This window comes from Pectinophora gossypiella, chromosome 13, assembly GCF_024362695.1.
Source record: "Pectinophora gossypiella chromosome 13, ilPecGoss1.1, whole genome shotgun sequence".
Taxonomy (NCBI): domain Eukaryota; kingdom Metazoa; phylum Arthropoda; class Insecta; order Lepidoptera; family Gelechiidae; genus Pectinophora; species Pectinophora gossypiella.
This window is the reverse complement of record NC_065416.1, coordinates 3326261-3351527: the sequence shown is the minus strand read 5'-3', so window position 1 is coordinate 3351527 and position 25267 is coordinate 3326261. Positions and strand designations below refer to the sequence as shown.

Here is a 25267-nt window from a genome sequence, read left to right as displayed (position 1 = left end):
GAGATCTAAAATTCGGTTGTGCGCAGTCAAGGTCGATACTCAAGAAGTTTGCCGGGACCTATACCTATATTGCTTCTTTTTATTTTGATGTAATTGTGCATGGGTGTAAAAGGGTCACCATTTTTACCCAAAAACAAAGATAAAAGATGCATATGACCTGGATATGTGAACGTACCCTGGAAGTCCCTCATTGAAACGAACCCTCAGTGAGCTTTCTGTTAGATCCACGTGATGACAGGTGGTCAGCCAGGTGAGAGCCCTCAACGCTCCCCATTTGTCCGGCCAAGTAGTGAATGCCATCTGCGACAAATCTACAATAAGTCACGTCAAAAAATAAAGATGGCGAGCCGTGGGTATCGCCGTCTGTCTAAGTATGATGGTCGAACCAACTGTGCTATGTAGTAATAAATATTAATTATCTTAAATATGTTAGGTGTAAATAAGTATACATACTGCCTACCTACTTATATAGGTCATTGTTTTAAATTTACGCGGTTATTATCATAATTAAAACACATAATAACGGGTTCTTACCGCGTTTAAAGTAGGGATAACGCGAGGGGGTGCGTTTAACGCGGTAAGAACCCGTTATTATGTGTTTTAATTATATAGGTCAGTTAGTATTAGCATACATTTTCTTAATTCTCGATTGCGTTAAACAGTTTTATTGCCATAATATCCACATTGCGGGCGATAAGATACGGCCTGACTAATCCTAAAGCCATAAAAGTGCACTGTTATGAATTATTATATATAACCTAAGCTTTAGTTTCGTGTAAATAAAGCATACAATGTATTCATGTGGAATTGAAGCGGTGCTATCTCATTTTGTAAACACCATCATACTTAGTCGGTTTACTTTGCGATAATACAAGGTCTAGTGACACCGTAATGAAAAAAATATAACGCCTACATGATGGTGTAAAAAATTCATGAATTTTCCACTGACATCAACTCAGAATCATGGTCTGAATCATCTCTCAAAGTTGTCGCAACGGTGTCATTAACATCCTGTTAGGTCATCATCATCATCAGCCCATTAACGTCCCCACTGCTGGGGCACGGGCCTTCCCTATGGATAGATAGGGAGATCGGGCCTTAAACCATCACGCGGGCCCAGTGCGGATTGATGGTCATTAACGACTGCTAATGCAGCCGGGATCAACGGCTTAACGTGCCTTCCGAAGCACAGAGGAGCTTGAGATGATTTTTTTTGTGGTCACCCATCTTATGACTGGCCTTCGCGAAAGTTGCTTAACTTCAACAATCGCAGACCGAGCGCGTTAACCGCTGCGTCACCGAGGTCCTGTTAGGTACCTACCTACTTATCATCCTATGCTTATACTTATAATGGAGGTTGGCGATCTGTGCCTGTCCCTGGTCATACGGCATAGCTCTGCGACCGTCACCACTTTAGTCCACTCCTTGATGCTGTCGAACCATGTCGTACTCGGCCTTACCATGCGTATATCTACTACCCAAGATTTTGCCGGATAATTATAACTTGAAGCAGACGATATCTGTCATTCCGGAAAATGTGACCTAGATACACGACACATGACATTTCATGAGCTGATCGCCAACCTTTAGAAATGGAGAGACACGACAAGAAGAAGACGGAGCCTATGCAATCATTATCTAACTCATCTCTCCAGCGTTATCCCGTTTTTCACAGGGTCCGCTTACCTAACCTGAATATTTGACAGGTCCGGGTTTTTACAGAAGCGACTGTAAAAACCCGGATAAACCCCATAACCAATATAGGTTAGGTCACATACCTCCGAAATACATTTCTCAGGAATGTGGGTTTCCTCACCATGTTTTCCTTCACCGCTGAGCACGTGATAATCATTCACGATCCAAACATGAATTCGAAAATCATTGGTTTAGGCCTATGCTGGGATTGGAACCTGGGACCTCAAATTGAGAGTCAAGCGTTCTACCAACTGGGCTATTACGGCTCCATTATCTAACTGTACCTACTTGCTATTACAATCTACAAATAATTAACCAAAATCTTTCTCCATCTTCAGAAGGCCTCGGGCAGCGGCACTTCGTGACGTTCATGCTGTTCCTGGGTATGGCGAACGCCTACATCATGAGGACGAACATGTCTGTCGCCATAGTCGCCATGGTCAACCACACCGCGCTGCCCGTCAACCCGGAGGAAGTCGACACCGAGTGCGGCCCGGGACAGGCTAACGTCACCCATGTAAGATTTTTCATAATTATCGCCGCCTTAAAGTGAAAACCACATAACGTCGCCTTAAAGTGAAAACCACATAACGTCGCCTTAAAGTAAAAACCACATAACGTCGCCTTAAAGTGAAACCATATACCGTCGCCTTAAAATGAAAACCACATAACGTCGCCTTAAAGTGAAACCACATACCGTGGCCTTAAAATGAAAACCACATAACGTCGCCCTAAAATGGAAACCACATAACGTCGCCTTATAGTGAAAACCACGTAATCGCCTTTTTGAAATATCACATTCTGCTGTGATTTTCTTCAATGGAAATTGATTTCTTTCAATTAATTGCAATCCGGGTAAAGATAGTGACCACAATATTAATTTACCTGGATTAAAATAAAATTAGCTTGTCAGTTGCGAGGTTTTGTTAACAAAATTCCTATCTGAATGTGATTTTTAAAAAAGGTACTTACGTGGGTTTTCACCATAAGGCGACGATTTTCCAAAAAGCTCCGTCCGTCAATCAACCGGAGGGGGTACGGGACATACTCCACCACGCTACTCTGGTGCGGGTACCTAGGTACTCATAGACATTCGGTACATACTATCTTTTATTTTTGTTTTGTTTTAGATATTACAAGACGGCCCCTTCGTCTGGTCTTCTTCGCTACAGGGGTACATTTTGTCATCATTCTTCTACGGATATGTGGTCACACAGATACCCTTCGGGATCCTGTCCAAAAAGTGAGTTGAAACTGTGTAGTTTACGAAGTATACAGGGTGTTAGTGACATCGTAACGAATACTGAGGGGGATGATTCAGACCATGATTCTGAGTTAATATCAAGTGGAATTTTCTGTCGCAATGATTTTTTTTAGTTATTTTAATTATTTTCAATGCTATAAGTACTCTTGCGATGGAAAATAGGTACCACTTGATATTAATTCAGAATAATGAGCTGAATCAATCTCAGTATTCGTTACGATGTTACTAACACCCTGTAAAATTAAAAGAAAGAAAGAAATAAATTAATTATTATAAAAGGAAGTCCCACATAATAACAATATAAAAAACATAATAAGTAAGAAAACAATGATGCTGGTCGGAATAGTAACCTTCCTCATAATTTAGACCATGAGAGTCAAACGTTCTTTCAACTAGACTACTAAGGCTCTGACCAAGTAGTTGGCCACTAGCTATGGCACCTACTGTGTTGTGTGTTACTGGCCGTGAATTAATTCATGGTCGGTTTATTTGAGTTTTCGTATTTCGAACTCTTTAATAAAAAGACGGTTATTTTATTTTTTGGCGGGAATATTGAAGCCGACGACGCCCGAGTGTGAACACACAATTTTCCCTATTCGGGTTATTGTCTTCTCAGGTCCGTCAGATCTCCAGGAGACGTTTGTGCCTTTTTTCTTACATTTATGATCTTTTCTTCTTCATTAAGAATTGCAACGCAATGCGTACCGGTGTCTTGTTTTATCTGAGAACGTCCAATCATAGTAAATTCTTGGGCACTAAAATCACACAATATCAAACTCATCACAGTATATACTCTGTTTCCATGTACACAGGTATGGCGCCCGGCTGTTTCTCGGCATAGGCATGCTGGTCAACTCGGTCTTCGGCCTGTTGGTGCCTGTAGCTGCCGAGGCCGGTTGGCTGTGGCTAGTCCTCGTAAGGTTCATCCAGGGCCTCGGAGAGGTACGGCTGTTTGGTTATCTTTTGCCACACTCCGAACACTTCATACAAAACACGTCGTTTTACACAGTCACTACACATTGACATTATCATACATGAGCATCTGTGTCTCTGACGTCTGACGCTCATACGATTGAAGATTAAAGTAAGACCGAGGGGGTGAGGTAAACTTACACGTATCACGTAGCTCAGCCGCTGGTGGGGAGTGGAGAGTTGCCGTTCTATTATTCTTTAATCTATGTTTTCGTTCAAACTGCTCCATAATTGGAATTTGTGATATTGACTCATTACGAATCTGAGGGCACGGGAGTGCCCCTGCCAAGACGAGCAAAGCGAAGCGCAAGGGCAGACCATGCCGTCTGAATCATAATTATTCGATCTATATTGTCTTTGTGAGTTTTTCTAAAACAGGAATAAGTATAATGGAAATAAATTAACAATTGTGCGTTTTTCAGGGACCAATCGTACCATGTTCTCACGCTATGCTTGCTAAATGGATACCACCAAACGAAAGAAGTAGAATGGGTGCAGCCGTATATGCAGGTACTTATGTTTTTCTTTTATTATTACATAGGTTAGTATATAAATGTATACTACACTATACTTAGTTAAGCCAACGAAGTGGAAGAGAAAGACGAAGAAGGCAAACCATCAGATGGGAATACTTAATAAATGCCAAGGGTAGAGAGAGAGAGAGAGAGAGAGAGACTTAGTTAAGCCAACGGCTCGAAACTAACCGCAAACTTTGCGCCTTAAAACTATCAAATGGGTTCGCTACTCGTCAGGCCTCATACACAGTTTTTCGAGACGATTTATAATGTACCAACTAGGCACCTTTTCATCACTGTCTATGCCAAAGCGAGAGCGGCAAGGTCTACCACACGTGTTCGCTACTAACTCTGCAATAACCATTACAGGAGCACAATTTGGCACGGTGGTGTCTATGCCTTTGTCTGGTCTTCTCTCCGAGTATGGCCCGTTTGGCGGCTGGCCATCTATCTTCTATGTTTTCGGCCTGGTCGGAACTGTCTGGTGCATCGCCTTCCTGATGTTCATCTATGAAGACCCTGACCACTGCCCCAAGATGAAGGAAACCGAGAAAAACTACATCCGGAGCTCGTTGTGGGGTGTTGCCGGCTCGAGCGTGACCAAGGTACTAGAGGCAATCATCATCACCAGCCCACTAACGTCCCCACTGCTGGGGCACGGGCCTTCCCTATGGATGGATAGGGAGATCGGGCCTTAAACAACCACGCGGGCCCACAACCACATATTATGAGGCAATAATTAATAAAATAAATAAATAATAAATAAAAAATTTATTCATCATCTTCTACAAAAAACTTCTACAAAACTATGTATGTAATTATAGGGGGTATGGAGCATACTCCACCACGCTGTCCAATGCGGGTTGTTGGAAGTGTTTCTTTACGGCTAATAGCCGGGACCAACGGCTTAACGTGCCCTCCGAAGCACGGAATCATCTTACTTTTTCGGACAATCAGGTGATTCAAGCCTGAAAAGTCCTTAGCAAACAAAGGACAGTCTCACAAAGTGATTTCGACGATGTCCCCATCGGGAATCGAACCCGGACCTCCAGATCGTGAGCCTAACACTCTAACCATTAGACCACGGAGGCTGTTTGAAAATCATACGTGCATGTCCCATATGTGGGCCACATTTTTTATTGCTATAGTGTGTATAATTTCCAATATGTTTATCGAAAAATAACGTTTCACGTAAGGGGTTGATATCTAATTTTCAGTTACACAGTGAACGTGTTAATATCGCAGGCCAAGAACCATGTCTTGCGGGGCCATGTTCAATCGAGAAAATGTATTGTCTGATTGCATATATTTAAAATACTTACAGATATTGACTGAAATACATGTCATATATGTATATTTCAGTCACCACCGACTCCGTGGCGGAAGATCCTGAGTTCGATGCCCTTCTGGGCCATTATGTTGGCCCATATGGGTCAGAACTACGGGTACGAGACACTGATGACCGAGCTGCCGACTTTCATGAGACAAGTGCTGCACTTCTCCCTTAAAGACGTGAGTACTCTTCTAATTCTATAGAATACGTTTTGCGTTATAGCACATTAGCATAGTGCGGGACAGCTAGCAGAATAAGTTGATATGCCTCTTTCGTTCTGCTCTATCTTTCTGTCCTGCTGTCAATGCATATAACTAGAGCCATAGAATAAAGAATAATACTGCATGTAGAACGGTAATTCTCCGCCCCCCACCTATTCACATCGGGCGGCGAGCTAGATTTACCTCACCCCCTCTGGGTCTTTAGTCTAAATGGCCGTAAGCGGCTAAGGAGTAAAGGAAAACGCGTACGGTCTGTCTGTATCGCTCGCTCGCTCACTTACCTGGCGTATTGGATGAGATTTTTGTATGGAGTGTCCGGGTTGCGCTAAAAGGTATACCTACCTAATTCGTGAATCACGCCATGCGGTATGCGATCAGAGCAATTGACCCCACGGCAACTACCTATTGACCTCCTTGCAAATTATGTGTGACATGTCATACTTTGGTTAATTGTAGGTATGTATGTAGGTTTGCGTTCAAGTCGGAACATGTATCTATCCATAGCTAATTCTTTGATTGCTTTATAAGTCACGACGTTCGTATTCACTTTAATTTGTTCAATGTGAGCTTTTCTTAAATATTCTAATTGAGGGCTGGGGGTCGTCATTACAGGTTGCCCACTTTAATATTACTTACATCAGGCCAATGCACGCGGGATCACTTTGATGAACGATCACTTTTATGTGATAGTGATGTACTTACTTAGGTATCTATGTAAATATCCTCCTAAGACCGAATGTTCTTTATAAATCCAAACCCCATTGTTTAACTATTGTGTCTGGAAATATCGGTCTTAAGAGGGTATACTTGTATAACGTTTAAAACGATGGCGTTGAGAGGAAAGCCCACATTCCCGAGAAATGAGTTTCTCGGAGGTGTGTGACCTAACCTGTAGGTATTGGGCTGGTTTTACCTTCGCGAGTTGGAAGGTCAGACATGCAGGCGCTTCTATAAAAAACTGTACCTGTCAAGGACCTTCAAGTGAGGTTAGCGGACCCTGTGAAAAACAGGATAACGCTAAGGAGACGATAATGATTTAAAACGATGATGTTTGTTTACAGAACGGTTTCTTCTCAGCTCTGCCTTATGGGTGCATGTGGTTATTCTCCATATTCATTTCCATAATGGCCGACTGGATGCTGACGTGTCGCTACTTCACACACACAATAGTCAGGAAGCTCATCAACAGTATCGGTGAGTTCATCAAATTTATTACTCAATTTCACATTGTGAACCCTGGTGTGGTTAGGACATTGTAGACTGATCTCCCAACTGTCTGAAGGTAACATGATCTGATAACCCGTTGGCCCCGGTTGCGTATTTAAGTAGAAATGCTAGTTCAATACATCCCACGCAGGCCGAGAAGAACTGAAGTAAGATTTCCAAGCGATAAACGCGCGTAAAACCTACTCGAATACGTTCCAGGCTGGACTGAAGTAGGTTTTGTAGGTTAATATGCGCTGGATACCCTCATTCTACTCGTCAACCTACGTGACGTATTGATAAAAGATTTCAAAGCGGAAAGTAGAGATTATCCTAATTTTATTTGTCATTATTTTTAATATTACGTTTCTGGCAGCTACAGTTGCAGGTGAACCAAGAGCATAGAATAACGAATAAATTGATGATTTCCAGGTGAATACGGTCCTGCGGTCGGTCTATTCATAGCTGCGCATACTGGCTGCAACCCGGCCGCGACTGTCGCCATTCTCGCCATCGGCATTGGTCTCAATGGCGGTATCTACTCCGGTTTCAAGGTAAATTTTTTTGGTTAAACCACCGACCGGCCTGAGAGCGAATAAAAAACGTAGAACGCTGCATATTTTACCAGCAGCGATGCCAGGAGGGTTTTAAAGGCCACATAGAAGCAATTCATCTGAATACATACAACATTTGTCGCAAAAACCGATGGAACGATTGTGTCCTAGCGGTGAGCTGATCATCTAACACCATAGAATTCATCATTAGGTATCCATCTGAGGCCTTCGTCTAAGTAGTGGGAAGTTGTCTTACTGATTTGCCTATCCCACTTATGGATTACGAGTGCGAGATTATATATGTACGGTAACGAGTACCTACTAATATGTATACACTTTGAAACCATGTCACATTAACTTATTTTTAATTAAACCGTAATTCTCATTAAATGTCAAATACGATAGTGCGACAGGGTTCTAAAGTGGGTGCATGATATTGCCCGTGACTGTACCTACCTAATATCATAATCTAGTCCCTTCCATACATTTTAGATTTAATACCAATGGTCGTGTGTGTATTGTTACTTTATTTCTAGATGTCGCTAATTAGTATAAGCTTACATATGGAAAAAAGCGCTATCTAGTGACGATGTGTCGTATGAACACTTTGACAGATGCTCGCCACCGGTGCTCAATTTGCGTGCGTTTTAACGACAACTTTTTTTAGAATGGCGAGGGGCCTTCTGTTTTACGTAGTAAATATTAGCTACTTCATGTTTAATGTACAGGTTAACCACTTGGACATCTCGCCGCGTTTCGCCGGGATCCTTATGTCGTTCACCAACTGCTCCGCCAACCTGACTGGCTTATTCGCGCCCATCATCGCTGGATACATCATTGAGGGGAAGGTGAGAAACTTTATGCAGTATACTAGATTTAAATTCAGGCGCTGCCTTCTCTGCACACCTTAACTGTTGAGCAGGACCCCGAGCATGTCGGAGCCCCTAAGTGCGTCGGTGTCCTTTCTACCATGAAGCATAATTTTATAATGTATCTTTGACTCAGTCAAATACTCTATGGCTCTATCTTTGTCTATTTAATCACTTCCTTTTACATTAAAATTAACAATGAATACGTTTTCCCACAGCCAACACAAGCCCAATGGAGGAAAGTTTTCTACATCGCTGGTGGAATATACTTGTTCGCCGGAACATTCTACAACATCTTCGCATCGGGTGAACGGCAACCGTGGGATAATCCCGCTGATGACGAAGCGAACGCTAAGAAAGCCGCTCATAAGAAAGCAGCCAAGAAAGCAAAGCGAGCACAGAGTCAAGGAGGATCCCCACCACAACCGCCCGCGCGAACCCAAAACCAATCATCATCCCCATCGCAACCGCCGCCTAAACCCCAAAATCAACCACCATCCCAGTCGACACCACAGACTGCAACCCAAAACCAACCAGCATCCAAAACGCAACCGCAAAGTCCACCCAAACAGTAAGCAGTCTGCCCAATAGCGAGCAACAAAACGCAAACGTAGCCGAATTTAATCTATTTGGTACAATTTTTAAAGTGTAATGACATTTTTAAATAAAATATATAGGCTGTGTAGGTTGTAATCCCTTTGCCCAGATTAAAGTAAAAGGTTAAATTTTGATATCCCGCGATTTCCAAAGTTGTGTTTGCTGTGTTCGACCCGATATGAGTTTTATGTGACCCAGATTAACTACATATTTGTATATTTGGAAAACTAATGATTGCATCGTACGATTATAACTTATGAAGAAAATTGCAGGCAAAAGATAAGAAATCAAAGGTATAAAGATACCTTCTCTTATCTGTTGCCTGCAATTTTCTTTTATTTTCGTCAATTTAGTTAACAAACGTGAAAGACGCACATCATTCAAGGCTGTGATAATATCTTGTGTGCAACGCTCATTGGGAACTTCTATCGGGTTGGTGTGCTCGTATATTTTACATTATTTATTTATTAATACCACAAAGTATTGTTAATAGCTTGCTGTATAATAGAGGCGTTTAAGTATTTGGGTCCAAGTTAAAATGTTACCGTCCTAAACCAGTGACTACACTAATTACCATTAACTTCCCTTGTAAAAATTAATAGTGCCATTAAGTGAAAGCATTTTTGAATTGTATATTTGCAGTTGCTCGAATATGAAAAGAAAATAGAAATTATTCCAATAAGCTTTCGCTAAATCTCGTCATAGACTAAGGGACATCACCTGTCCAAATGAAAAATATTGAAGTAGCACAGCTAGCTTTGTTACCCATGCAAGACAAAACTGATATTAGCATTCGACGCCTCATTAGTCTATGTTCTAGAATTAGTGCCAAACGGTAATATTGTGTTGTGATGTTTTTGTTTTAAATCATTCATTGTTCGCTTGAAGCGACTGTTGTTAATAGTTAAGTTTATAACTTTGATAAGTAATTGTACACTCCTTGACAAAAACGGGCATCTACGAATTTTGACTTATTTTTGTATCAAATATTATTGTTTTATTATTATCACTATCTGCACCGGTAGCATGCACACGTATATCGCGCGCATTCCGGTATATGGACCAATCCTATTGGCTACGCGATAAATAATGCGATTCTATTGTTTCATATATCGGAACGAATGCGATATTTGTGCAGCATGCTACGGGAACGAGTCGAGTTTTATAGTGTAATTATGTACGCAGGAAGTTCTACAGAAAGTGTGTTTTATTTTTATGTTATGTAAGCAGGTGCTTACTTTATTAATTTTTTCGTTTAAAAACTTCCGCACGCGCCCTTTGTAATCTACCATTGATGATAACAAAAATAATCGTCTAATAGGTACGAATACTTTCATCATTCAGTCATCTTCAGTCACTTAAATATTAAAACACATTCCAGGACGTAAAATCTATCTAACAAAATCAAAGATGCCCGTTTTTTGCAAAGGGGTTTATTTATGTATAGTAGAAGTAAATTGTGACGTCACCGACGCCGCACGGCCAGAGATGTGATCATTCGGTTAAGTAATTTTAAGATAATTTATACGTCACATATTCACTAAGACACTATAATTTGTGACGTATACTATATTATGTATATTTAATAATTATTGAACTAATAAACAGAATACCTATTTGTGACGAATATAAAAACGTGCCTTTGTAACGTTAGAAAATACTAGCTTAAAATAACACACTTCAGAAATTGATAAGCTGTAAAAACTCAACATTTTGTAAGGTCTTTCTTACTTGTTCATTTTTGAATAAATACTGAAACATATTTCTATAATTTCGCAATTTTATTTACCCAATTTTGATTGACAATATAATAACTTTAATGATAACAATAAGTATTACTTACAGCAATTATATTATCCGATTACTTTACTGTAGTGTTGTAAACTAAACGCTCCGGTACCACTACGGCACGGCTGACCGAGCATAAGGCAGCTAGAAGCGGATCGAATATTGTCCTTCTTTGCATTCAAAACAGCTTCTTTCAAAAATATCAATGACGATTCGAATGACATCTGCTGAAGCGGCGAAGTTGACGATTCCATTCCCTTCCTGCTCATTGGCTCAAATATTCCATTATAAGTCATATAATCTGCTACTAATGTCAAGTGCCTCGGATCCACAGCGATGCCATATACATTGAAGACATTCTGAATTTCTTTTATAATCACTTTGTTAGCTGCTTCAATGCCATAAGTGTTAGCAATGGCGTGTATGTCATTGCTATACAACTTGTTCAAATCCAACAGATGGTTATACTTGGACATCTGAACGATATTTATTCCTTCAGTTTTGAGGTAGAGCACATTTTTCTCTTTATTAGTGATGGCGCGTTTTATGTTCTTCACTTCATGGATAACAGACTTCATAGCGGCGTCTCTAAGAGCTTGAGACAGATCGACTTTTAAAAAGGCGATTGGGAGCATGACAGTCAGCTCACACCACTGATGACGTTTGGTATCGAAAGTGTAGTTTGTCGCACTCTTAATATTCTCCACGACATTAGACATAGCTCTACTGTCTGCTGCTGTAATTTCGTCTTTATTTACTTCGACGATGTCGTCAGATTGTCTGGGCTCATCTACTAAGTCGACTTCGTCGTCAGATTTCTCTTCTTCTTCCGATTCAGGGTCCTCGTACTCTTGTTCTTCTGCTCGCTTCTTTCTTATTCTCACCTGTAAACAAGAACACGGAACCGTATTGAAATATAAGAAATCAGAGAAATAACATTACAATTCGAATAACACTGATCTATGTAAAGAAATGGTTTAGAAGAGTGAGCACTAGGTCTTGCAGCAGAGAATAATAACAGAGATGATAATATCATCGATCACAATGGTAAGAAATATTTGGTATCTAATTTGAAAGGTTTTTTTTTATCCAATGCACAGAAAACCCCCAAAACTATATTAAATCATAAAATTACTCACGTCAGTATTGTCATCATCTTCGTTAGGTCCCTCGTCATCAGAGCTATCGGAGTCTGCAGTGGCTGTCGGTTTACTATCAGCTGGACTCTCGTCGCCTTCATCTTCGTCGTCATTTACAACCCTTCGCTTCTTTTCCTTCTCTTCAGACCATAGCACTCCACAAGTAGCTTTTGCCTGCTTCCGTATCATAATAAACATTTCGTCAAAGAAGTTGTTTTGCATATGTTTGATTATCTGCTGTGGTTTTACGGCGTACTGAGTTTTATATTGCGAGTGAGGCAAGAATTGGAATCTCATCGTGGTCTGCAACTTTCTATCCGGATTCGTAACAATTTCACACTGAACGTCAATCTTTTCTAAGACATCGTTCACGGTTACTCTATTAAGTTTCCGACGAAGATTCTCAACTTTCTTGGTTGAATCAGAAATGTCATCCCTGAACGGAATGTCCATATTTGGAGTCTTGAGTTTGGCGGACGCAGTCATAAGAATTTCTCTTAAACGTGGGATACCCAGTGTTACGTTCATGTCACCACGACCAGCAAAGTGAAAAGTGTTCAGTGTCATCTGAGTAGAAGGCTCTCCAATGGATTGGGCAGCTAGCAACCCTACAGGTTCACCTGGAGCTGCCATAGACGCCAAGTATTTAGCGTTCATCACTTCGACAAACTTATCTTTCTCTGTATACTCTGAATAAAGGGTTTCTTGTCGGTTTTTCAAATAACTCTGAATTATTCCATCTAGTTGCTCGTTTATTACACCAAACTTGTACTCTGGAGACATCTTGCTTGGAAGTGGATCGGGACATGATTTCCTTTTATACTCTTGTTTTTCTTCATCACTTAAACTTCGCCATTTTTTCTCTAATTCCCAGTAAAACGGATCTCTCGTTTGATCAGTGGGCATATCATCAAGCTCAATCTCCTTCCTAGCCAAAATAGAAAATTGCGCAAAAGGACTTGTCCTGACTTTCGCAAAGGGATCTCCATTTTTCTTTTTCCATTTCTTTAATGATTTAATCGATTTTGATATTGTCTTGGAATCTACGTCTTCTTTAAGCTTCTTCAAAACTGATTTCGTAACGACTGCATTGGAATTAACATCAAGGAATTCAAATTGTCCTTTTTTAAAGAATTGACATTTTAATACGTCGAGCCCGTCTTCGCCATACGCGAATTGGATGACACTGCCATCGGCGTCTCTTACTGTATGATCGTAAGCCACTGTTAAACCTTCCAAATGTTTTATCAAACATCTTTGTAAATAACCCGATCGACTGGTTTTCACAGCAGTATCAATAAGGCCTTCACGACCAGCCATGCAATGGAAGAAGAACTCTTGTGGTTGAATTCCCGTCATAAAGCGTCCATCAATAAATCCTCCAGCTCTCGGTGAAATGTCATAAGGTGGAAAACTCGGGAGAGATCGTCCAGATATCATCAGGGGTGGTCTTTTGCCTTCCAACTCAATCTGTCCTAACAAACATGAAATCTGCATTGTATTCACAGTGGAACCTTTGGCACCAGATTGAACCATCAGCTGGAGATTATTATAGGGGAACTTCTCCAACAAGCCTTCGCCTAGACACGCTTTATTTATGTTGTTTGTGTGTCCATCAAGCATAGTCTTATACTGTCTATCCAAGTTAGCTCTAAATTTCGGGTCTTTGATGAGCATTTCTCCGATAGTATTTTTCACAGTGCTCTCATCTACATCCACTGGCAGTTCGGTCGCTTTCGCAGCAGCAAGTTTCCCCGCTTGACGCACTAAACAGATGAAGTCATCTCGATTCTTATCTGCCTCGTCAACAACTAAAATATCTTTGACACCAAGTGTAAATCCAATCCATTGCAGATAGAAGGTGAACACTTTTGAGAAGGCACTCAATACGGCACTTGAACTATCTCCTCCGTATAATTCGTACATGCAGTGTACCAAGCCATACGGCGTAGCACCATAATGAGTCTTATCCAGGACACCACATAAAAGTTCTCCCTTTCTGATTACAACTTCAGCTTCAGTCATAGTGTTAAGATCAGTGAAAGGAGTTCCACCAGCCTTCCATGGTCTTGCTGGTTCTTTTTGCCATGCTTTACTACTGATCTTAGCCTTTCCTGACAATGAGAGGCATGGCTTACCTTTAGGTATGCTATTGATGATAATGGTTGAAAGGATTTGTTTTCCAGACCACAACATTACAGGTTTTAATATTGTTGGGGGCAGAAGTTTGATCTCTCCCTTGTGATTTGACAGAGCTTGGAAAACAAGTTGTTGATAGTCGGATTTATTGAAAAAAGCGCCTCGAAGGGACATCTTTACACCAGAAATAACGTGATCTTGAATTAGCCCACTCAAAGGCGTGCCGTCTTTCGGTACAAGATATTGTTTTCGTACTGACATGATGTTGTAAGCTTCACTTCTTGCTATTTCATTTTGCGGAAAATGCGCGTTCATTTCGTCACCATCAAAATCGGCGTTATAGGACTTACAGTTGGCATAATGCAATCTCAGAGTTTTCTCGCCTTTAAGAATACGCGCTCTGTGCGCCATCATACTGGGTTTGTGGAGAGATGGCTGACGGTTTAATATTAGAACATCGCCATTCACTAAATGTCTATGGACTATCTTCAATCCTGAAGTTTTAAATTCTTCTGGAGTTAATAATCTCTTAGCAAGACTTTTCCTTTTCTGAATTGAGTCAGGTGGAATCCTAATAACTCTTCCATTTTCTATCTCTAGTTTTTCCGCACCAGGATGTTTATTAGGACCATTAATCACCATTTTCCTCAACTCATCTACATTCCATTCTGTTACTGGTACTGGGTATGTCAGTTTCAAAGCAAAAGCATCAGGAATACCTATTTCATCTATATCCACATTTGGGTCTGGGGTGATAACAGATCGAGCAGCAAAGTTCACTCTTTTACCCATCATATGCATTCTGATTACTCCTGTCTTCTTCTCTATGATTTGCTTGAGACCTTGACTGGAGAGACCTTGACCTTCACAGCTGAGCAACTGGTTTACATGTTTCTGCAACTCTTGCCAAGCCGAATGCAGCTTTTCTGCAGGTGTCTTCCCCATAACACTTTCATAAGCCTGTCTTGGTTGTTGATCAAGACTATCTATTGCTTTTTGCTGATCTGCAGCAGACAGAACTTGTAATACTGCTCGGGCACAATAAGCAGATTGTAAGATACTCTTGTACACATTTGTCTGTGGATGTTCAATCAATTCTCCTTGCAAAAAGTTACATGGCCTGACACAGGGAGGCAAGACAGGGATCAGTTCCATGAAAAACAAATTTGTAGCAGGTTTGACATTGGTATGTTTCAGAACTGGTATGCAGTATGCAAGAATATCTTCATCATTTTCAGCTATAGCTGAGCAATACTTTTGTATTTCATCTGGCATTAAAATCTTGACTCCTTTGCCTACTTCACTACTGATGTTATACATGATTTTATTATCAGATGTAGTAACTTTGATAAGTTTGTTTCTGCAATACATGCAGTTTTTAGCAGTGTTGATGGCTCTAAAGTAATTGTTCATTATTCTAGTTCGTAACTTATCTGTATTCTTACTTTGAAATGTTTCAGTAACAGGATCTGACTTCTTCAATAGTTTCTGGTATTTTCTTATAGTTTTATTTGGTTTTTCTGGTGAACTGTCAGTTCTATATTCTTTGACATCTCCAATAAAATTGTCCAGGTCTAAAGCAGCTGTCACATGACCAGCATCAAGAAGTTGCAATTGAAGTTTCAAAATGAACTTCAGTTTGTCATCCATCTGGATTTTGAAGCACTTTAAACAACATATTCGGAAAAGTGTGTATATTGTCTTCATGAACAGAGGGTTGACGACAACCAGCGGCAGTTCTATATGTCCGAAGTGTCCCGGACAATGGAGCATGGTATTGTGACATGTCCCACAGGCTTCGTATCTGTCGCGAGCGGGACCTAGCGCAGAATCATACAAACCACCTTTATTAGGGTTCCCCATGGCGTCGAAAGATAGCGTATTGGTTATTTTAGCCACACTGAGTTTTTTGATATCTTCATCGCTGAACATCAGAAACTGCACTGAGTCCGGGTCGACTGACGTCAGCCCGCCCGGGGCCGACGCGAACGCAGACTTCGAAGCCATAGTCAGCGTCTGTAATAGAGGAAAGTCAGGGATGTGAAGATGCAGCATGATAGATAACCTAATCTCTTACCGATATTCCTTCTACTGCGATACTTCGGTTTGGAAGGTTTAGGAAAATATATTACACAATTTTCGATAAGGAAATATTATTAACTTACTTATTTAAATACAGCAATATTTTGTACACATTCTGAATGGACAATAACAGTAAAAAAATTACATTTTCACACACGTTATTATGACTTTGTCAATGTCCAGTGTTGCCAATGCAAACTGCTAGCTTTACCCATTTTATTTTTTTTCTAGACCATTTTTATAGTGAAGTCAAATACCGAAGTTTATCGAAAAATCTATACAATGTTACGTTCTATGGGAGCATTTTTTTCTGATGGCAACATACTTCAATTAAAAAAAAAAAGGTTAGTCAACATGGCGGCCCAAGATGAAGTTGACGTATGTGAAAGTTGGGAGGATATGGACGAAATTGGCGTAAGTTTTGCTGCGGGTGCAGTCTCTGGACGTTTATAACTGTGACCGACAATTAAGGTCCAGTTGTTTGCATATACGTTTCTCTTTTTCAGTTGGACCAAAAGATCAAGCTGATGTCAAGTGAGCCTACGCCAGTGAGTGCCGCGCTAAAAGGTTGCAAGGTTAACGTAATTGTTGAGGAGAACGCGTGTATTGGGTCTCAGTGCATGATGCCGGAGCCAGCAATCCGAATTTTGAAGCGGCCATCGTCGTCTGCCGGCGGGCAGATGAATGGAGAAAGTCGCGCGCGGCCTGTGAAGACGCTGGAACAAAGACAGAAAGAGTACGAAGAAGCGCGACTACGGATACTTGGCGAAGCTAGAAGCCCTGAAGATGTCATCGACGACAAGTAAGAGTGATTTATAACTGATTCCCTATGGGTTGCAGCTGTTACCTACTGGGGTCACACTTTACATAACAGCATTAAAATTCGACTGATAGTACTTTTTTCGTAATGCTCATAATCTGTAAGTGCTGTCAAAATAGAATACTGTAATCTATTTTTAAATGTATATTGGTATGATGAATTAACCACACAGTATAGTGATACTATCCATTCTAAGAATAATTCCTGTTATTGCATTTTATAATTTTTTCAACATCATGTTTTTTCTAATGTAGCAAATGTTTCTAAAAAACTTGTTTAACATGTCCGTGTTGCACAGGAATAAAAATGGTATATTGAAGAACAACAGATGTTTTTGTTTATTCAATAGAATTTTGTTTTAAACTAGTTGCAATTCCTTATAATGTATAAAAGTAATATAAATGCTATTTTCTCTTCTGATTTCAGCTTAAGCCGATTACAAGACAAACTCCAAGCCAACAATCTCAATGACAACCAGAATCACAACCAGAATGGTGGTAAAAAAACTAACAGTCATAATGAAAATGGTAAAGGGAAAGAAAAGAAAGTTTTAGCTCGGTTACCACCAGGCGCCACACCTGCTGGTGTGTTCCCCTCCCCACCACCACGAGGAGTCCTCGTCATTCGCACTCCCAGAGGCCCTGATGGCACTAAAGGCTTTGTAAGGAGGTAGCACCGTCGAAAATTTTATGCCACTTTGTAACTCACTCGCAAGTCCTGAGTTCCATCCATTTGACTTTAACAAAGACATTAATATAGTCAGAATTTCAAGTGTTAACTATGTGATTTCTAAATGTATGTGTGGTTTGGTTTTGTTTCACAATTTCTTTATAATTAACTTTAGAGTATAGATTATGGTTTTGATGGGAAGTTGGTATGAGCTATGAAATTGAGTGGCGAAAATGTTGACTCAAGTATGTTTAGGTAAGCTAGGGTAATTTATTGCCATGCCATGGTTGCATTCCTAGCAACAAGGTTAAAACATAGTTACACAAATATGCCTTAAGAGGAACTTGATAAGAGTCCTGAAGTACAATGTATTTATACCTAGTATTTCTATTATAGGAGGACTTGTACCAACTATATTCTGTGCTTACACCATATTCTTTCAACTTTCACATGAATGTATGGGGAAATTGTGAAACGAATCGTTAAAATTTACGAGTGCTCAGTCTGGGAACAATCATATTTACAGTAATATTATCATTATGACATTGTAACCCTCGAATCTGCAGCTACATCATACTGTGGGGGGGTGTGACTTGAGATTTTATGAAATGACGCTCGCAAATTAATTGTATGCATGTAATTCTTTTACTATTCAGTTATTTATCATTACATACAGGGTGTCATTTTAAAATGTGCACAATAAGGTAAGCATGATTAAATTACTAATTTTAGATGATCAGATTTGTTTGTGTTTTAAAACACATTCTTATTATGATGGATCATTTTTATTTATACACTTTGTGTGTTGTCTGCGTATATTGAAATTTTGTTCGTAATTACCCTGTGAAATTATCAAAATTATGGAATATTCTTAAGTTACATATGCTTCAGTGTACTTATCTATAGATGGCTATTGCACTGTCCTAGGGTTTGTCAGGTTTTTATAAAAACTTATTTGTTTGGCTATACCTACTCATCTATTATGACGCATTTTAAAATGACATCTGGTTGTTAGCCAATTTGCAAACGATTTTGAAAGCTTTTTATTACTGTCACTGTACTTTTTCGTAATCGTTTGTAACTTGGCTAAGACCCCAGGTATATAAGGTGCAGGCATACCAAAACATGGTAGGACTATAAGATCCTATTTGCACATACTGCACATAGTAATGTAATTTCCTATTTTCACTTTACTATCTTTGCCTAGCTGTAAAATTTTAAAATTAAACAAGCCAAATTCAGCGTCAATACATCAAACGCTCATTTATCAGCACTAAAACATTCATAATAAATATAATAATAATTAATTATTTTATCAATTTGTGTGCATACAATTGATGAAAAATCATTCAAAAATTTTAACACGAAATTTTTTTATATCCAGTTTTTGTACATGTATAGTGTATTTTTTAGGATAAGGTACTTGCTAATTGTATATTTTTAGCATATTATTTTCCTATGTTAAGTTTTTGACGTCAGTGTAATGCTTGTGGCTATTGTATAATTCTTGAGATATTTCTTATCTTCGGATTAAGGTCGATATTGTCAGTTCTTCATCTCTTATAAAGTACCTGATAGTAGAATTTATTCTACATTGATATTGGTTTCTGATCTGTAATTAACGGCCTTTATCTTATAACTAATTGGTTGAATTGAATCAATATTATTTGTTATGGTGGAAATCTTATGGATATAGCTCAATAGAAGGTCAGATAATGTGTTGTTGTTACATGTAAATTTCTTGAGAATTTGCGGAATATACGAAAATGTACGTAAATATCTATTATGATCATCACTAATCTAAGAGCCACGCTCTTGTCAGTGTAGCATTCTTCATGCTACTTTTTAGGGAAAAATAGGACAGCACGCGAGTGGGATGGCGCCTAGAGTAGTCAGTATTTCAAAGTCGTACTAGGACTCCTGTCCTCCGCCTCTGAATAGTACTGACAGTTACTGCTGCTCTCTGTTAGGTCATCTCTTATGATATGACATTAAAATATCTGTCATTTATTATTATAATTAAGTGATAAAGACAGAGCATATTAGTCTATCACAAAATCGATTAAATATGGTTTAAATGCAGCTATTTCCAATGTTCTAAAATAACTAAACATGGTTATGTTTAGTTATGCGGTTGCATATCGTCGCCTTATACGGAAAACATAGTTATCGCCTTTATGATAAAACACATTCTGGGGGGTTAAAAGGCCACATCAAAGCAATTCATATAAAAAAGTAATATTTACAATTCGCTCATACAATGCAAACAGCATTGTACAGCAGCAAATAGCAATATTGCTTTTTTCGATGAATCGCTTTGATGTGTCCTTTTTTAACCCCCCTGATGTGATTTTTCAAAAAGGTATTTACGTAGTTTTCACTATAAGGCGACGTATAGAAGTACCTCCCACTGCCGGCACAAGCATTCCCTCAATTAACTGGTGGGGGTTTTGGACCTGCAATAACCTAATATAGGTAATTAATCAGATATTTCCACCAAGTTATATTTATATTTCATTCTATCGCATTCGTAACGAATTGTAGAGTTTTTTTTATACATGGCTAAGTTCATAACGTTTTCGTACCATAGACAAGTACGTATGGAAATATAAAATGGCCACAAGCAAAACAAAATGGCGCAAGAGTGACTGAGATGAATGTAAGACGACCAATGTTTATTTTGATTACAATTCTTACACAATGTTCTTTGAATGTTTCAATTTGATACTAAATTCGATAATATTATAATCCCACTCTGTTACCTTCAATAATTCTTAGCGTTATTTCATAATGATAACATATTATCTACAGGCTATTACCGGTTCTCTCAATGAAGTTCTTATTTATTTAAATTAAATAAGGGTAAAAAGACTATAGAATCGCATCTAAGCTTACCAAAATCAGTGTAAATTGTAATCAAAATAATAAGGGCCTTGTTATACCAATTTTAGTGTAAGTTTACATTAATGCAGGCCGCACAACTAAATTTCACTTCAGAACTGATTTGGCCTCTTTTCAGACATTAGAAAGTATTTGAGACTACATTTACGACATGTACTAGTTTTAGGCTCTGTAATAAGGAAAGTAACATCAATATTGATTATGGTGAACGCGCACCTAACAGCCTCACGCGCCGAAATGATTGCATTTTGCGGCAAAATGCGGGTCGTGCGGCGCGGATAGGAGCGCGACGTTGCATACGATTTCACACAAAGATTTATAAAATGTGATGACTTCGGCGCGTGCGGCTCCTGCGGCGTGTACCATTCGTTCACCTTCACGCCTTCGCAAACACCACAGGCGTGTTAAAAATATTAATAACGCCAAAAGCATGTGAAATACGTCGGATTATTTGAAAAAGTATATTTATACCATAAATACACTTGTCTTAAATACTTATAACAGACGCTTTTATGCATCACATTTTGGAAATTCAATTTTGTCAAAGGAACTGTTTCAGAGTATTTTTGGTTGTGTGGTCTATAGCCCCAAGGATTGTGATATAGAATAATCGTCTTATTGCAAACCTTATCTTCGTACCTACATCGATAGGTAGCGATCAACATGTTTTAGTAACTATATGAATGAATCAATGTAGTTAGATAATCTATTCATAATAATTTCCTGTCATTGATCGGATATTGCTGGGCCTGAATCTTAATTTGTGTTTACGCCAAAAACAATTTAGCCAGTTAACAGAAAATGTTGTTTTAAATGACGTAATGGTGCTGATTAGTACACACCATCTAATTTTATTTTAAGTTATACCTGTAATTTTCTTATCCGCCGAAAAACAGGGACGGGTAATCGACAGGCATAAAATTTATGGAACACACTTCAATTTTTGGCAGAAATTCAAAATGCCCTTCCAAAATTGTTTATTGGCCAATAACACGACAGAATTAAGTTGAAAGTACACGTCAAACGGGTTGCATATGAGCTAGATGCCTATTTTATTAGGTGAAATTAACAGTTGTCAATCATCCGTCCTTTTCCTTTTCGGTTGATAAGAAAATGACAGGTAGGTATAACTTAAGATTAGCATGTGTCTGTAAGAATCGGCGCCAATATAAAGTCAGGTAAAATCCGAAAGTTAATATATAAATCACAGCAAAATTGTTATTTAGGCCCAAATACGACGGCAAAAATGTTAAAAGTCGTAAGTGTGATAACACTTACGACTTTTTGAGTCCCATTATGCTTTGCTGAAGGATGAAGTAATGTATGTGGGGGCGTTGATATTTCAATGTTATTTTGTAAATAAGACTCCGTATACACAGAGCTTAGACAAGCTAGACTAAATAAAACACCTATTTTTGTACAATTTAAGCTGTAGAGTATACAGAGCTGAAAGGTTGTTTCGTCGTACCTATATCTAGAATATTCGCAGAAACTAAAGTAAGGTATGTGGCACACGTCAGTGTTTTTGTGGTGTACTTGTCATTAATTTATGACGGACTTATTGCACATGAGCACGTTATTCGTAGGGACGCGACGTCTATCCAGGCCACTAGCTGTCGCTCAGTGCTTATTCTATGAAGAAATAAAGATGAATAAAAGTGGTACTCATCATGTGTTCATGCGGTGAAGAATGGACTGGAAGAAATGGACGTTTATTGTAAAACACTTCAGACTTTTAGCACTCATTTGGTAAATCTTGAGATTTACCATACTTTGGCCTTTTACAGTAACATAATTGTATGCAACAATTTTTGTAAAGGTTGTGCTATGAACTAAGTACTTACGCTCATTCTCCTGAGACGTGTGCGACGTGCCTTTGTGCCACTGAAATCCCAAATTTGTTGATCTATACTCTAGTATAGAATAAGGCACTCATATCAAATTAGACTCAAGTAGGTCGCGTTTACTGAATTACAACACAAATGGCTAAATGCAATTTACACCACATAGAATAAACCTTCCTTGGCTAACAAACAGGCATAGGCTGTTATAAATTTTTCAGTTACCTATCAACAATTTTCGGTATGAAGCTTATTTGTTCCGCCGCTATTATTCAACCAGATAGATCTTGGTTCTCTTAGCAAATGATTTACCGGAACTAAGGCCTAAACTTGCATAATGGTGCTAATTCCTGTAGACAACATCCAATTTTAAGGAAAGGGACGGGTAATCGATGGGCATAAAATTTATGGAACACACTTCAATTTTAGGCATTAATCTAAATCGACCCTCTAAAATTTTACATTGGCCAATAACCCGACACCGACAGAATTAAGTTGACAGCACACGTCATACGGGATGCATACCTGCGAGAGACCTATTTGATTTGCCCGGGTTATTCATTCATTCACTCATTCATTTTAAGACTGAGAGCTGTCAATCATTCGTCCCTTTCCTATTCGGCGGATAAAAAAATGACAGGTATAACTTAAAATAAAATTATATGGTGTGTACTGGAATTCGCACCAGTGTCTCTGTAAAGGTATGGTTTTGTGGTGTTGATTGGATTTAAGCGTGATCCTTAGACGGTTGTCACAAATATTGCATTTACGCATAATATCTTGTGTTGTATTTGTAATGAAATGACGTCTATTAATTATAAATTATAAATACTTTTACATAATTGAAGAGACTGGTTATGTGAAATTTCTAAAAATGACAAACATTTGGGCTGGGTTCAAACCAGGCGGTATTCTGTTCTAGAATGAACTGTAATATCTACTACGTGTAGAACGACACTGCACCAGTACGAGCTTGATTTACCCCGAAATGAGGGTTACTGTAGTCTATTTTAATCAAGGAGTTAAGGATTATGGGTGCGCGCGCGGACTTGTTGTCTCACTCACGCGTATTTCCGGCACGCCAAAAGAATGCATGCTTTTTTGTGCATTAAAATGCCTGGTTTGAACTTTCTTTTCTTCGTAAGTTTTGAGTGAAAACTTTCCGAGCGCCACACTCATTTTCTTCGGTGCAGCACATAAACTTAAAAGTCATGTCGCACAGGCGTCCGTATTTTTCAGAGCTCGTATTATACACCGCACGTGAAACAAAAACGAACGATTAAAAATACACCTCCTGAAAAGTACTCGTTCCATCGAATAAGTGTGTGGCGTCTTCTAATTATTCTAAAGCAATTTCTGGACAAACAGAAAAGATAAATCTACAGAAATGATAACTTTGGAGCATAGGTGCTTGACAATATCGGTTGTAAAAGTTGGAGAGAGGTAATTTCTACCTGCTGTTGTGTGCGCCAGTTCAAAGGCTACTTACATAAATTATTGCAATTTTATAACATGACCGAAAACCCCACGATGTCATATATTATAATATTATTTAACATAAGTTTTATTTATTCGGCTTAAATGTCAAATTGGAATCGTATTCACTTATTCTAATACAATTGTGCTAATTCTTTAAGGGATTTTGTAAATATTCTTCTGTTTCGTAATATTCTTTACGGTTAGGAACAAATTGTAGTGCCAATTTTAAAGTATTTATTGCTATTTTAGGTGTTGGATGTTTTGCCAAAATGTTTAATATTTGATTAGGTATTTCACTACACAAATGTAGCCGAAGGTACGTCACCGAAAACGCTCGAACTATATAAAACTACATGGCATACTTATTTTAAGTTCAAATTTCGAATAATCAAATTCTTAATACATCATTTAATGCACTATGAAATGTCTTCATTCTGAAATTGAGGTATACGAACCGTTCACCGTTGCGTATCTTTAGCTACGTTTTGGCAAGCGCGGTAACCATTTGGTTCTGTCGATGTATTCACAAGAATTATGAAAATAATCCAACATAAGTGGTTTAGTTATGAACATTGAAACACCCACAAACCCTGAAATTATGCCTCATGAACTACAAGACAACCGTACTCTCTTTGTTATCAGTAAGAAATAGGTATTTTTAGTTCATAAATTTATATTTTAACCGAAAACATTATTAAAATTGTTAAAAATATACATACTGCTTTTACTGGGGATCACGGGCGTATATATGTTTTATCACAAGGATTCTGCTGCCTATCCCGATCATAGACGAGCGAGAGTCTATTCATAAACAGCCTATACAAGTCCCACTGGGTCACTATACGTTCCTCATCCTTTTTCCTCATTTATTGAGGGGTACGGAGCATACTTCAACCCCACCAGTCTGCACCTCTGTGTCTGTGTATTGGTCGGGAAACATCTCGGGCCTTATTATTATTTCTAGCCTACACCATCCCACTACATTTATTTATTTATGAACTTATTTAACTAGGCAAGTGAAAAACATCACCCATACAGGAGACTATCCTAAATCGGTGATGTTAGCTTACTGAATAATACAAACTTCAAAAACATGGTAAAGACCGCTCTCCTTTTCTTCCACTCCCCTCGATCCAGGGCTGTCTCTTTCCAAGGTGTCAAGAATGCATCCAACCGATCCATTACT

The 25267-nt window shown here is 38.9% G+C and overlaps 3 protein-coding genes across 4 annotated transcripts in view; 2 read left to right on the top strand and 1 right to left on the bottom strand.

Moving 5' to 3' along the window:
- Window positions 1-10994, top strand: part of LOC126371717 (putative inorganic phosphate cotransporter) — a 79250-nt gene extending 68256 nt beyond the window's left edge. For both annotated transcript variants that reach the window (XM_050017048.1, XM_050017047.1), the window contains exons 2-11: window positions 2034-2212; window positions 2826-2938; window positions 3772-3901; window positions 4354-4441; window positions 4816-5051; window positions 5809-5958; window positions 7062-7194; window positions 7636-7757; window positions 8486-8605; window positions 8845-10994. In XM_050017048.1, the coding sequence (XP_049873005.1) occupies window positions 2034-2212; window positions 2826-2938; window positions 3772-3901; window positions 4354-4441; window positions 4816-5051; window positions 5809-5958; window positions 7062-7194; window positions 7636-7757; window positions 8486-8605; window positions 8845-9201 (1628 nt within the window). In that variant the 3' untranslated portion in view covers window positions 9202-10994. The remainder of the gene's footprint in view (window positions 1-2033; window positions 2213-2825; window positions 2939-3771; window positions 3902-4353; window positions 4442-4815; window positions 5052-5808; window positions 5959-7061; window positions 7195-7635; window positions 7758-8485; window positions 8606-8844) is intronic.
- On the bottom strand, window positions 10984-16570 carry LOC126371689 (DNA-directed RNA polymerase I subunit RPA1). The gene is made up of 3 exons (XM_050016984.1): window positions 16455-16570; window positions 12151-16305; window positions 10984-11895 (listed from the first exon to the last, which is right to left on the bottom strand). Exons 2-3 carry the CDS (start codon window positions 16294-16296, stop codon window positions 11077-11079), a joined length of 4965 nt encoding a protein of 1654 aa, XP_049872941.1. The 5' UTR covers window positions 16297-16305; window positions 16455-16570; the 3' UTR covers window positions 10984-11076.
- Window positions 16571-16725: 155 nt separating this feature from the next.
- On the top strand, window positions 16726-24793 carry LOC126371768 (SUZ domain-containing protein 1). Its single transcript, XM_050017127.1, has 3 exons — window positions 16726-16785; window positions 16878-17173; window positions 17618-24793. Exons 1-3 carry the CDS (start codon window positions 16726-16728, stop codon window positions 17862-17864), a joined length of 603 nt encoding a protein of 200 aa, XP_049873084.1. The 3' UTR covers window positions 17865-24793.
- Window positions 24794-25267: the final 474 nt, after the last annotated feature.

Bases quoted from the DNA above. Each gene is read 5' to 3' on its own strand.
- LOC126371768 (XM_050017127.1), top strand. From the start codon at position 16,726: ATGGCGGCCCAAGATGAAGTTGACGTATGTGAAAGTTGGGAGGATATG. The intron at 16,786-16,877 runs GTAAGTTTTGCT...TCTCTTTTTCAG, and splicing joins AGGATATGGACGAAATTGGC to TTGGACCAAAAGATCAAGCT. The intron at 17,174-17,617 runs GTAAGAGTGATT...TTCTGATTTCAG, and splicing joins GAAGATGTCATCGACGACAA to CTTAAGCCGATTACAAGACA.
- LOC126371689 (XM_050016984.1), bottom strand. From the start codon at position 16,296: ATGGCTTCGAAGTCTGCGTTCGCGTCGGCCCCGGGCGGGCTGACGTCA. The intron at 11,896-12,150 runs GTGAGTAATTTT...TCTTGTTTACAG, and splicing joins AAGATGATGACAATACTGAC to GTGAGAATAAGAAAGAAGCG.